Source organism: Solea senegalensis, linkage group LG17 (genome assembly GCF_019176455.1).
Source record: "Solea senegalensis isolate Sse05_10M linkage group LG17, IFAPA_SoseM_1, whole genome shotgun sequence".
Taxonomy (NCBI): Eukaryota; Metazoa; Chordata; class Actinopteri; order Pleuronectiformes; family Soleidae; genus Solea; species Solea senegalensis.
The window spans coordinates 15,397,836-15,410,254 of NC_058037.1; the positions used below are offsets into that span (position 1 = coordinate 15,397,836).

The 12,419-nt window shown below is 40.0% G+C and overlaps 1 protein-coding gene across 3 annotated transcripts; it reads left to right on the forward strand.

Annotated features, from left to right (window-relative positions):
* Window positions 1-5,836: 5,836 nt before the first annotated feature.
* On the forward strand, window positions 5,837-12,209 carry katnbl1 (katanin p80 subunit B-like 1). Of its 3 annotated transcripts, XM_044049133.1 has the most exons (10): window positions 5,838-6,005; window positions 6,549-6,673; window positions 6,816-6,853; window positions 8,044-8,326; window positions 8,416-8,531; window positions 8,623-8,673; window positions 9,009-9,098; window positions 9,659-9,763; window positions 10,520-10,613; window positions 11,613-12,209. In XM_044049133.1, exons 2-10 carry the CDS (start codon window positions 6,665-6,667, stop codon window positions 11,643-11,645), a joined length of 819 nt encoding a protein of 272 aa, XP_043905068.1. In that variant the 5' UTR covers window positions 5,838-6,005; window positions 6,549-6,664; the 3' UTR covers window positions 11,646-12,209. The 3 variants fall into 3 exon arrangements, with proteins under 3 accessions (XP_043905070.1, XP_043905068.1, XP_043905069.1); XM_044049135.1 differs by lacking the exon at window positions 9,009-9,098 and having other exon boundaries at window positions 5,837-6,005; XM_044049134.1 differs by lacking the exon at window positions 5,838-6,005 and having other exon boundaries at window positions 6,024-6,673.
* The last annotated feature ends 210 nt before the right edge of the window (window positions 12,210-12,419 follow it).

Consider the following 12,419-nt stretch of genomic DNA (forward strand, 5'->3'; position numbering starts at 1 on the left):
TGCAGTATTGCAGTATTTAAAACATCAAAGTAACAAAATACTACATTTTAAATATTTAATAGAGGCAGCATGGATCAACAGCTCCTCCGTGCCATGATGTAAAATTGTTAATATTCTCTATGGAATTTGGTGCAGGAGCCTTTTGCTATGGTAAGTGGCTAAAATTATAAATAAAAAATAAAGATTCATCTCTTATGGATCCAAAATTAAATTAGACCATAGGTATGACAGGTATAGGAATCACGATTAAACACACACCATATTTTCTTCAAATACTGCAGGCTACACTATTCACACTGCAGTCGTTTGTGTGTGTGCACAGAATCTCCATGGAGGTTAATTTGTAGAAGCAAAACAAGAGATAACATTGGCGGTGAGTTCAACAGCTCTTGGCGAGAAGGCAAATTTTTCAACACTTGCAACATTCCTGCTACAGATGTTAATGAATGCTACGTAGCCATAGCCAAAACATATAAAACCTCTTTAAAATGTGAAAAATATGGGACATGTTCAAGTAAGACAAGCGTAAACAGAAGGTCAGGGTCAAAGGTTAAGTGTGACGGGTGCAGTTGGGAGTCAGGGTTACTATGCGAGAGTCAGCATTCCTTTGACAGCACCGAAGGTTTGGCTCTGAGTTATCACTTGTCAGGATGTGCCCTCCTGCCTTGTTTTTGATCTTGTGCTCTGCTGTAACTGAATTACGGAACACGTTGCCCTTCCTTCATGGTTGTGGATGATAATAAAGTGGTAGAACATCCACATCCTACACCTCGTTTCACGTTTGCCTAATTACTGGCGTCTCACTGTTCCTAAATCTGACGAGCGCGAGTTAAGCCATCACAGAAGCCGGAGCGTTCCAGACATTTTGTTATTAAACTGCTGCTTTTGATCATAAAATGACTTAAAACATGGGGGTCTCAAACTCAAATGACCTTTGTCCAGCTTTTTTGAAAAAAAGACAGCGAAATAATGATATTTATGATGATATTTGACATCATTTCAAAATAAAAGTGTTTGGTTTTATATGGCGCGATAACGGTTCACAATGTAAACGTATTTTTATGATGCAAAATGAATCTACTAATAGAATTCAACTTTATCATCTTTGTCACAACATCTTCTCTTTCGATAGCACACATTTGAGTGCTTTAAGTAACATTTCAAGCTCTTGCCACGCACTTTAACTGTGAGGATCTACTGCGTTTCTGTGCTTTACGCTACAATAAACTGGATTTCCTCTGGGGGGTGAAGACAATTAAAGAAAACAACCACTTTAATGACACCATTTTATCTTGTTTTTCACATTTTTCTTTAAATGCCACATGATTAATTTTGATGAAGCTCTAAAAACAAATATGTGTACATCTTTCCCACTTGGCAACAAAGCCTGTAAACACAACAATGACATATTATCACCCAGTAAAGTTGTTATTGTCGACATCCAGCAGACAGCAAGTCGCATTATCAGTCATTTACTGTTTGTCCACTTGACGAAAGCAAGTCCAATCTTCTACTCGTGTTTTTTGACTCCTCTGGAAAATATGCAGCTCTTTCGCTGGTGAACGCTTCACTACGTTCACCAGCTCATCTGTAACTGTGTCTGTTTAATGTTTGTTCCCGGGCAATGAGCATACGCACAGATTTAAAGGCCTTTTTGCTTAAAAATAAAAACAAGGGGGAATGCTGCAGCTGGAAACACCTCTGTTGAGTCACATGTAGAGTATGTTTCAGTTGGAGGCTTCCGCAGCACAATCAAATCACATTATCGCATTATTAATGCTTTTAGGCCGTAGTCTACGCCGTTCATGACTATAGACTATAGAGTATATAATAAATGTACACAGCGTTCCAGTTTTCTCACTGGAGCCAACCTGGAAGTAGTAAAAATACTGAATAACCACAGGGGGGCGATGTTCTGTAGCTGGCTGCAAAAAGATGTCAGTTTGAATGGAAGTTAATGGGAAAATGACACGGCTTCTCACTTGAATACAAAGTAAATATTTCCATGATACGTTTAGGGTATCGATCGCTAGTTTCAGGTCTTCTTCAATAGTGCATGATGATACATTTGGTGAAAACGGGTGGACACTAGTGTGATTGACAGCTGGTGTCGACCAATAAGAGCCCGGTTGCAGGTGTAAAAAAAAAAATCTCAAAATCTGTGAACAAATGATAAAAAAAAGTGAGGTCAAATGTTGATTTCAGAAAAAAGACGTTCTGGAGCCACCTAGGTCCATGGTTCTCAAACTGTGGTACGCTTCCTCTGGTGGTACTTACTGTTCTACTGTTGAACTCAAACTAAATCAACACGTATGTACAGTAGGTATCCTGTGCATGTAAAGACACACTGTTAGGATTTTAGATTTTGAATTAGTCAACATATAGTTTGACGAATGTCACTTTCGGCTCAGACGAAGCTGAAGAATCTCTGAATATTTGTGTGCATCCTTTTTCCGTCTCTAATTAGGGCCAATTAGGTTCTTAAAGCCCCATAAAGAATCTTTTAAACGTTCCAAGAGAGAAAACATCAGACCAACTTTTTTGTCTGCCATTTCTTGGTAAGCACATTTGACTTTGGCCAGCGCTGTGTCTAACTTCAAATCTCTGTGAGATCGTGAGGTGGACTGAATGGCTGGATCCCATAATAGCTGGCAGCAAAAAAAACAAAAAACAACACTTGACACCCAACTGGTTGTCCAACACTTACAGACGCACACTGCCATCTAGTGTTGCAACAAGCTCTCAAAAGAGGACGGGGTTCTAATCCTCAGCATCTGTTTGCTTTAAAGGGCCACCTACGTGGAAATGTGAATGTCCTGAGTCGGTAGAACAATAGCGAGCGACCAACTCATCTAAACGTGACCTTATCAGCAAACGCAGGGCTCAAATAAATCAGCACTCCAGCCTGAAATTGCAAACAAACTTGGCAAGGGAACAGAACCAGGCTGGCACAAAGAAGAGTCGGTCAAATAAACACGCAATCTGGGATTTGTCCTCCTGTGAAATGTTTGGAAACGGAGTCACTTGATGCAACGGCCGTGGCCCGAAACAAAAGACATACCAGTGATTGCAGTGGTGAGAAGTAGTCAAACAGTATTTTGGTTGAACAAGTAAATGCAAAAACAATATCTCCTTATGCAGTTTGATCAAAGGGAAACGTGAGTGCAGTGTCTAAGAGATTGTTTCGCGAAACGTGTTAGATAAAATCTGACCGTTTGACTAACATTCCCACAGTTACCCATGCGGCTCATGCATACTTGACGTCATTGCTCGAATAAAATTACATCCGCGTGTCTCCTGAGCACAGCATCGATCAAAGCATGTGCAGAGAGGGTGATGTAAATATAGGCTTTATTGGTGTGGGGCGGAGTCGGAGACGATTCCCTTGGGAACGTCACCTCCAGCCATGGCGAGTCCGAATTCATGCCTCGGTTTGAGAGAATTCTCTCCATCCTCTCACCATCTGTCCCTGAATCCTGGGACAGGAATGCAAAACTCGCTGCCATGTTTCCTTCCCTGAGATCTGTGCCATGCCTTTGATTTTTGTGTGGTTTGCCGTTCGTGGAGCGAGGACCCTTCAACGTGGCAGAGAGCCACTGCGGGAACAGAGGGTGCCGTGTGTGTGTGTGTGTGTGTGAAGCACCTTTCAAAACAGTCTTACATAATAACGTCAACACAATTACCGACATTAAGCTCCGGTGGCCACGAGCACATTCAAGGGGCTACAGGCCGGATCCTTTGCACCCTCTTGATCTTTCATGGAGGGTTTGGGGAATAAGGGGCAGGAAAACACAAATTAGAGAGCAAAGTTGATCGCTTTTAGCCAGTTAAGTAGCGTGTCCTTCACTGATAAAGCAAAATGGTAAATTAGTTTGCTTGTTTGATGTAGGCCACGAAGGAATTAACGAGCTTTTTTAACTTTTTAATCCCTTCATACTTGGTAAAGTGCCTTAAGCTGAAAAAAAGGAGAGACATTAAGACCATCATTGTCAGGTTTTTTAATAGCAAGTAATAATAGAAATTAAAAATAATTTTTCAGCGCTTCAAAAGAACTCAGACCGCCCCGGGAGGTGGATTCAAAACAGGAACTACTGCACTTCTGCAGACAAATGAGGTCCACATCAAATAACTGTGTACGATGCACAGAAACTTTATGATTTCACTATAGAACAGGAGCACACTGTAGCTACAAGTATGTATGAACTGAGAGAGGATTGAGACCCCTTCAGAGGTGAAGTGGTCCAGAAACTAGTCCTCTTCCTAATGAAGTACTTGGTCCACATATGGTCCTCTTTAAGTGAAAACACACTAAAATGAAATAGCCATAGATCCAGAATCATTCCTGGCCGAATTCTTCTCAATAAAACAGGTTTAATTGTCTTTCACTTCATGTCATTTCAAGTCATGCTGCTTCTTAGTCCCGCTAAAGGACACTTTCATGAGCATGAAGGGAATTTTTATGGATTAAATGACATTTTCAACACCGACAGACTCTAACTAGCTCTTTGTTTTCATCTGGAGGTAAATCTTGTCGTATTAATCTGTTCATGATCAAGTAAATGATTTTGTGAGGGGCTACTTGTGTCAGAAACAAATTGTTCCTTCTTTTTTTTCTATAGGAGCCTGTGTATAGTGTATGTATGCATGTCCACATTCACTCCACACTGATCTTGTACTTTCAGTTAAATTCCTGTGCCGCTGAATTACCACCATTGTACCATAGGTTCACCAAAATCTAATCACGCCTCCGGCAAATGGTTGGAACATTTTGTTTGGATGCTGTTCATATTATACACCAACGCACCATGTTGTTTTGAATGTCTCTTACTTATTTTGACTAGCCAGTCCAATATTTGCTATGTTTGGGTTGGTGTGTGCAGCTGCACCCTGATTCTTGGACACGATAAAAAGAAACGGCAATCAGGCATTTTGTGGTTTAACTAAGTCACTGGCGGGTTACTGCCAAGAGGAAATGCCACTCATTTTTTTAAAAAATTGGTTTTATTCTGCTGTGAGATTTGCCAATGTGCCTTGGCACGGGCTCCACAAGTTTCACACCTTTCAGCACCTTTCAGAAGTTTGTTTTGTTTGTGGCGCTGTTTTCATTGTCACTCCTGGATACTGAACTGTGCTGAGAAGTGGTGACAACAGCGCGCAGTGAGTGCGATTCACTGCTTTCATTTCCACCCACCCTTTTAATGACCACTCAGCATGTAGAGGCAGTATCACCCAGAGACAAGCGCACCTTCATCAGGACAGACACACTTCACTGCGATGACAGCGGCTCACTCAGAACTGCTCTGTGTTCTTTGGCGGTTTTTGTTGCCCGCAGTATGCCCGAGACATGCCAGGAAATGATCCTCCATCCAAACATATCAAGAGAAGCCACATCCACAAATATATAAAAGGGGATCTTGAAATTTAAGTACATGCCGGATTAAGGATGCCCTTAAATCATCTGTAAGGATTGTGCCATTCCCTCCATTAAGAACATGACATTATTATTGATTTTTTGGAGCATGGCCCCATGACCACTTTACATTTCCACTTTCCAAAATAGTGGAAATTATACTCATTTACCTCAATTGAGGAGTTGCATGCAACTCACAGCAGTCTTGGGTGTGTATATCCAGAATTAGTCCCTTTTGTAGGCATTTATGAATTTATCTCCCCTTCTTATTGAGGCTTCTACAGACTATGTCCAACAATTTCAGTGTTGCACTAAAAATCTGCATTATAAGCTAAACGCCACTGGGTGGCGCCATGCGATTGTAGTATTTAAAACTGTCCAGCAGGCGTCGCCAAAACACGAGTTTTCCATTGCCAAAATCAATCCCACAATCCTTACTCACCGGTGGTGTATTCATTTGAATGGTGGGACAGTGGGACGTTAGCTAACCTAACCTACCCTACACACACAGTTTACGCCGGAGTTGTAATAGCTTGTGTCACGCTGTGGATGTACCTGTCTGTGGAGAGCTCAACACAACTGACAAAATGAACCGGTTGGTTTTAAAACTGTTTACATTACGAAAGTAACGTGTATAGTGTCACCTGGTTAGCCATATGCTTAGTTGGGGGGAGGCTAATTAGCTAGCTTCCACTTAGCGGCCCAGCTAGTTAGCTTCCTCGTGTATCCTTGATAGTTGAGCTAAAGGCTAACAGCAAAAGCTACCTGTGTAAATATGGGTTTAGAGACGTGACGAAGTGCAATGTCACGCTCCTCCAAACCTCGACTGTCTCATTTACATTTGAATCCGCGCGTAGCGTCTTGAGTAATATTTCTTCTTGCAGCTCAGGTAGCTAACCCTAATGCTTGTCCCGCAGCAGCCAACGCCTTCTTTACTTAAATGCATGTTTTGTTTATCTCGATTATAGCTTGTCTTTTACCCTATGTTCCCTACAGTGGTGCAGCTTTTATCACCTGCTTTTCATAGGAACTCATTCTGTGGCTTTGTAGGCCACGGAGAGAGACCTGTGTGACCTGTTGCACGTCTTAAAAGTGTAATGTTTTGCCCAAGGAGTGTCCACGTTTGTTTTTCCAACAGTGTCCCTTATTATGGCAGCTGCTAAGCATGTCTGGAAACGGGGAGTTTTTAGACTGCACAGGAATAAATCCAATGGCTTTCTGTGATCCTGCTGGCATCTGTCTGCTGAAAAGAACATGAAGCAGGTACGAAGATATGAAAGACGAGCCCATGAATTATTGTCTGAGTAAATGTCCTGTTGTGTCTTAATTAGTGGACACAGTTCAGTGGTGTGTTGTAGTAGTAGAGTTTGTAGTAGTGGCCTCATCCCATATCCTTTTGTTTTAGGTGGAAAATATAAATAAGGACGAATTAGATAAAGAAAGGTGAGTCTTTGATTCTGCATGTTGGGGGTTTCATTAAGTTATGACCACTCACTCATGACCTGGCCCAATCCCAAACCACAACCCTACCCACCACCACTTAACCACCAAGTGTCACTACAAATTAAGTCAAACTCGCAGCTGTAGATGGCACGGAGTACAAGTTGTTTTGTCAGTTGGGAATGCTGAGTCAGCATTTTCAACTACAATAGTTGACCGTCTTCCTCCGTTTGCTGCTATCTCACTTCTACATTTTTCAGCAATTCATATAACCAATACATGATGCTGCTTTTTCTTCTTCAACTATACTATCTGAGCTTTTTCTATTGTTTTTTTATTCTGTGGAAAAGTAATGCCTTTTAATTGTCTGTGGGTTGCTGTGATAAACAGATCTGGCACAGATCAGAGTTGTTATTACTTGGGAGTTCCCACTAGCAATTTCTGTATAAATGCACATATTCTATTTTTTTTTTTTCTCCATTGTCCATGTGAACACTTAATATGTATACTTCATTACAACGAGAACGAGATATGAGATAAATTCAACATACTGATAAAGCAGAAACACAGATGTCATAAATGTGTGGGTTCTTCACTGATACAGACACGCTATTTAAGTGCTGGGTACTCTACGTTAATTTGTTTTGGAGTGACCCCAAAAATGGCGAAGCTCCACGTGAACGGATTGGGATTAGATGGTGGGTGGTTGGGATTGGGCCTCTGTATCCCACAGGTCATCCCTCACATTCACAAAGTCAGTACATTTACATGACATTAGAAATAATCAAATTACTGTGTTAGCCAGGCTAAAACTGGACTTTAGAAGTGCATGGAAACAATTATCATGACTGAAATTATACTAAATTGAATGTTTCAAAGTCGACTAAAAACTAAAACACCCAGATTATGTGACTGAGAGTCGAGCTTCTACTACATGTATATATTTAGTTTGACTCGAGCTGGTTACAGTTCCCAGTTTCGGCTTATTCATAAAATAACATCAAAAGATAAGACAAAAGCGTCCAAAACGTGGCAACTTTTAACGGTAGCTCAACTGTGCATGGAAATGTACTGATTAGACCATTAAGACACCTTGACCAAACCATTTTCACCATGTCTGTGGATTTGCATTTTACTGTTCTCCAAAACATGACCTCTTTGCATCTGGTCCATCCTGATCTCCCTCTCTGCAGATTTCAAGTGCATTACAAAGTACGCAGTCCAGTCACAGCGAAGCGATTGTCATCTTGCAAGAGGAAAGGTTGTCCACAGGGGGAGGTGGGCTCAAAGCTGCACCGCAGATCATCAGATGTGGGCCGTGCCCGTGACCCCGGCATGGCCAACAAAGAAAATGAGCTGACATGCTCCGATGATGTGCGGGGCATTCGCTACAATGACAACTGTGGGCTCCCTGTGAACTCTGCAAAGGCCTCCAAGATGGCAGGGGCCACCTCCAAGTATGGTGACTTCACTGAGGTGAGAGTTGAAACTATTGTTTTGCTGTTTGGTTGTCTACATGTTATTTTAGTGAGGTTATTAAAATATGCATTGTTTGTTCTGTACAGCTATCAAAGGACCATGAAACCATGACTCATGTTCTTTTTGGAAGAAATCTGCGACTCAAAGTTGCCCTTACACTATGGAAACGAAATGCCAGTGAATTAGTGGCCTACCTAGTATGGTAAGTGTGATGATTAACGGTGCATTTTGAAAATGGGTATTTCACAAGTAAATGTTGTGATCACACTCCTTTTTTAAACTTGTTTCCCCAGGATTCAAGACACAGGCGTGCTGCTCGATTGCTTACCTGTCTTAACAAACGAGTGAGTCTCATCTGACTTTGATATTTTTTCCTTTTATGTCGGAAGAATATTAGCAACATTATCTAAATGGTGTTTAAGTGAAAAATCAGTTTAAGAATATCTACTTTTTAGATATTCATATTTAATAGATAAGTATAGATGAGCAAATGCATTGTAATCAATTAATCTGTAAGTTTAATGCCTGCATATGTGTTTAAGTTACTTTTTGTTTCCTCATTTCTGTAACTTCTCGTCAGCTTGTGTAGATTGTGTTTGCTGTTGCTGCTGTTTTTTAACCTTCAGACGCTTTTCTGTTTTTCCTTTTTTCATCTTTTTTGTGTTTGGTGTCGCATCAGTCTTCAAACCGAAGCGCCATGTTTGTCACTTGGCTGCTGTGTTGACCTCATGCCCCAAATCAAAGTGATTCTTGCCAGTAAATACGAAGAGTAAGTGGCACAAAGGAAGCGCTCATATTTTAAATGATCCAAGTTTCTCTGACATTCCATCAGTAAGTACTGAGATTAAAGCAGTTTGATGTTTGAAGGTACAGTGTGTAAAATGTAGCAACATGAAGTCACATGTTGCAGTGTTGTAGAACCTGTGCGGCCTTCAGTTTGCATCACTACTCAAATGTGTTTGTCCATTCTGGACTGTTGTAAAAACATGGTGATCCAAAATGGCTCCCTCTGTAGCTGATCCAAGCTCCTAATTTAAATTTAAGAGGCTTATTATGGGGTAATGACCAACAATAAGTCATACAATCAGGTGATTGTACACTGATAACAAAATGAAGATGAAGTTTACACACTGGACCTTTTGTCTTATTAAGGATGGAACATCACTGTTCTAAGCCTTTCTGGACTGATGAACAAATGTTATGAAACGTCTTGGATCAGTGGCAGATTCTCTTCCAAGCTTAAACAACAACATAAAAGTCTTTTAACTTAATTTTTCCATGTATTATTGTGCATCTAAATAACATGTGTCTCACTGGCTGCTTTTACAGACACATAGTGGTGGGTTTACACTGGGTTCAGTCCGTCATCAGGAAATGGTGGCCAGAACTTTCAAAGAATGAGAAAAGACTGCAGGGCAGTTTTTCAGAAGACAGGTGGGTCGTCTTCTTCTTACATTTCGGAAATTAAACCTAATAGTCTTTTTTTCATGACAAGACTTGACAGGTAATTGCAGCTGTTGGCAAACTGTTTTGTTTTGTCAGTGACTTATAGTGCTGTGCATGCAATGCATCCTGAATTCTATATACATGTATGTACTAATGCATATGGCTATGTTTTTTTATCAAGCAATCTGATAAATAGTAAGTTAAATATGAACTTTTTTTTTTTTTTTTTCAAATGAAATGGAAATGTTTCATCCACAAAAGAAAAAGTAATTCAGCGGCAGTTGAGCTGCAGCTTCTACCAATGGAAAAATCCACAAGCAGTGTTTTATTTAGGCATGTGTTGGTTGGAGATTCTGACGGTGTGATACTCTTCAGCAAAAATGGGCTAGGTCCTTACAGGGTGAGGGGCCCAGAAGTGTCCACATCTATATCGCGACCTAACATCCCAGATTAGTAATTACTTAATCTGTGTACAACGAATGTGTCAGACATCACTGGAAATGCTGCTCTTGTGTGTGTGTATATATGTATATCTATATATCTATATATCTATATATCTATATATATATATATATATATATATATATATATATATATATATATATATATATATATATATATATATATACATACATACACATAAACATTTCATATGATTTTTAATAGTGCTGATTGCTTGGTGCCTGTGAGTTTACTATGCACTTGTACTGAGTTTATTTTTGCCGTTGTCTTTGCTTATTGCAGGAATGTTGAAGTCATGAGGCAGCGGCTGAAGGACTTGTGGAAGGAAGGAGCCCGAATATGTTTGGTTCCAGGATCCACAGGAGAGCTGGCAAAGGTGAAAGGGATGCTATTGTTATCGAAAATGATTAGAAATTTAATTTAATGAGCCGGTGGCCATGACAAATTTGTAAAGAGCTGGATAGTTTTACAAAACTTTTCACATTGTCTTTCAGAAGTTCTCAAAAAATTTGAATGGTGAAGCTTTCTTTTTAAAGACTCATAAAAGGTCTCTTACTGACTGACAAAACAAGCTGAAAATGATTGAATCAGCACCACCTTTGGTTTTTTCTTTTAAATGAATGTTATGACGTTAGTGACTTATCACACAACTGTTGAAACAGACTTTACAGCCACTCCTGCTGTTTGGTTTTCTGCTCTCTGTTGATGTTGGGTGGACACAGCAACCACTCCCTTTCTTTATAAAAGCTGCAGCTTTATCATGAGATGAGTCTGCGTTCCCATCTTTACATCCTGGTTCATATTTCCATCATATTTACCATGATGTTAGTATAACTTGTCAACAATTTTGTTTTATACTTATTAAAATCACTTTAATGGATAATTGTGGTTTGTGGGCCAAAAAAAACATTTGATAAAGAGGCTGCAACAGTTAATCGTTTACTAAGTGTCGAGACTTTTTATCAAGACAAGGTCTCAGATTTTTTCAGCGTCTTTAATATCCATTTTATCTTGTGGCTTTGCTCCATACAACAAATAAATCATAAAAAGTAACTTTGTGGACAAAACTAAACCTTTGAGAAAAATCTGATCAACATTTTCTGATGAATCGATTGTGAAAACTGTGAGTTGCAGCCCCAATCATGATGTTTTGAAGGAAATATGTTTACTATCATATTACATTAGAGATACAGAAGCATAGGTTCCGTGTAGAAGTGATTTATCTTGTGTTAAACAGACTCATTTTGAAAATTGTGTTATAGCCCTTTGATGTCTCTTCATTGTGCTAACATCTAAAAACCAGATTATTTTGACACATACAGGATGCATCGCCGGCTGTAACGACAACTAATGTTATCTTTGATTCTTGTTGCAGGCCATTGAGGCTTATCTGTCGCAGCTGCCCTGACACTCGTCTGTGTCGCCCTCAGAGGATACAACCACTACTGCCGCATCATGGCTGTGTTTCCAACTGATAATCACAAACGCCAGAGAAATGGACTGGTTCACGTTAACTCAAACCTCTTACTGGGATTGAATTTGACAATTCAGATGACTCCCTCAGTGAGAGCTGGAGACTCTTACGGAGGCTCTGAGAGCCTTTCTGCAAAAAGGAGAATAACGTCAAATGACTGCTTCACATTGAAGTGGGACCGTCTTGTGAAGGGGCATATTAAGTGGACCTCCATGAGACTCGGTGTAATGTTGCTCTATGAAGTGCCAAGCTCTTTGTTTCTCACGACGCCTCTCTTTGCCCGTGGAACGATAATGCACTTGTGGATGTAACAAATGCTCCGCTCCGTTTTGTTGTTTTTTTGAGCCTGGGTTCTTCGGAATCAGGAACTTGAATCTGTGTCAGTCTTAAGTTATTAGAGCTTGTTTTCATTTTTGCCTCTACATATGACATTTGACTGTAAACTATAAAAACAAATGATTCTTTTAATCTTCTTTTAATAAATTGGATAAATCAGAACTGTGCAGATGGTGTGAAATGATGCTGAGCCTCACGGGGGAAGTAAGCCTGAGAAGGGAAAGTTAAGACTATTGTGCAATATCAAATTGATTTAAGTAAACATAATTGCTATCCTCAAGCAAACTTTATGTCACTGAACAGGTTTGTCAGCTTTTCTTACTAGCTTCACAGGTGGACTTTCTTTTTTTGCCAGAGCTTTATTAAACAAGT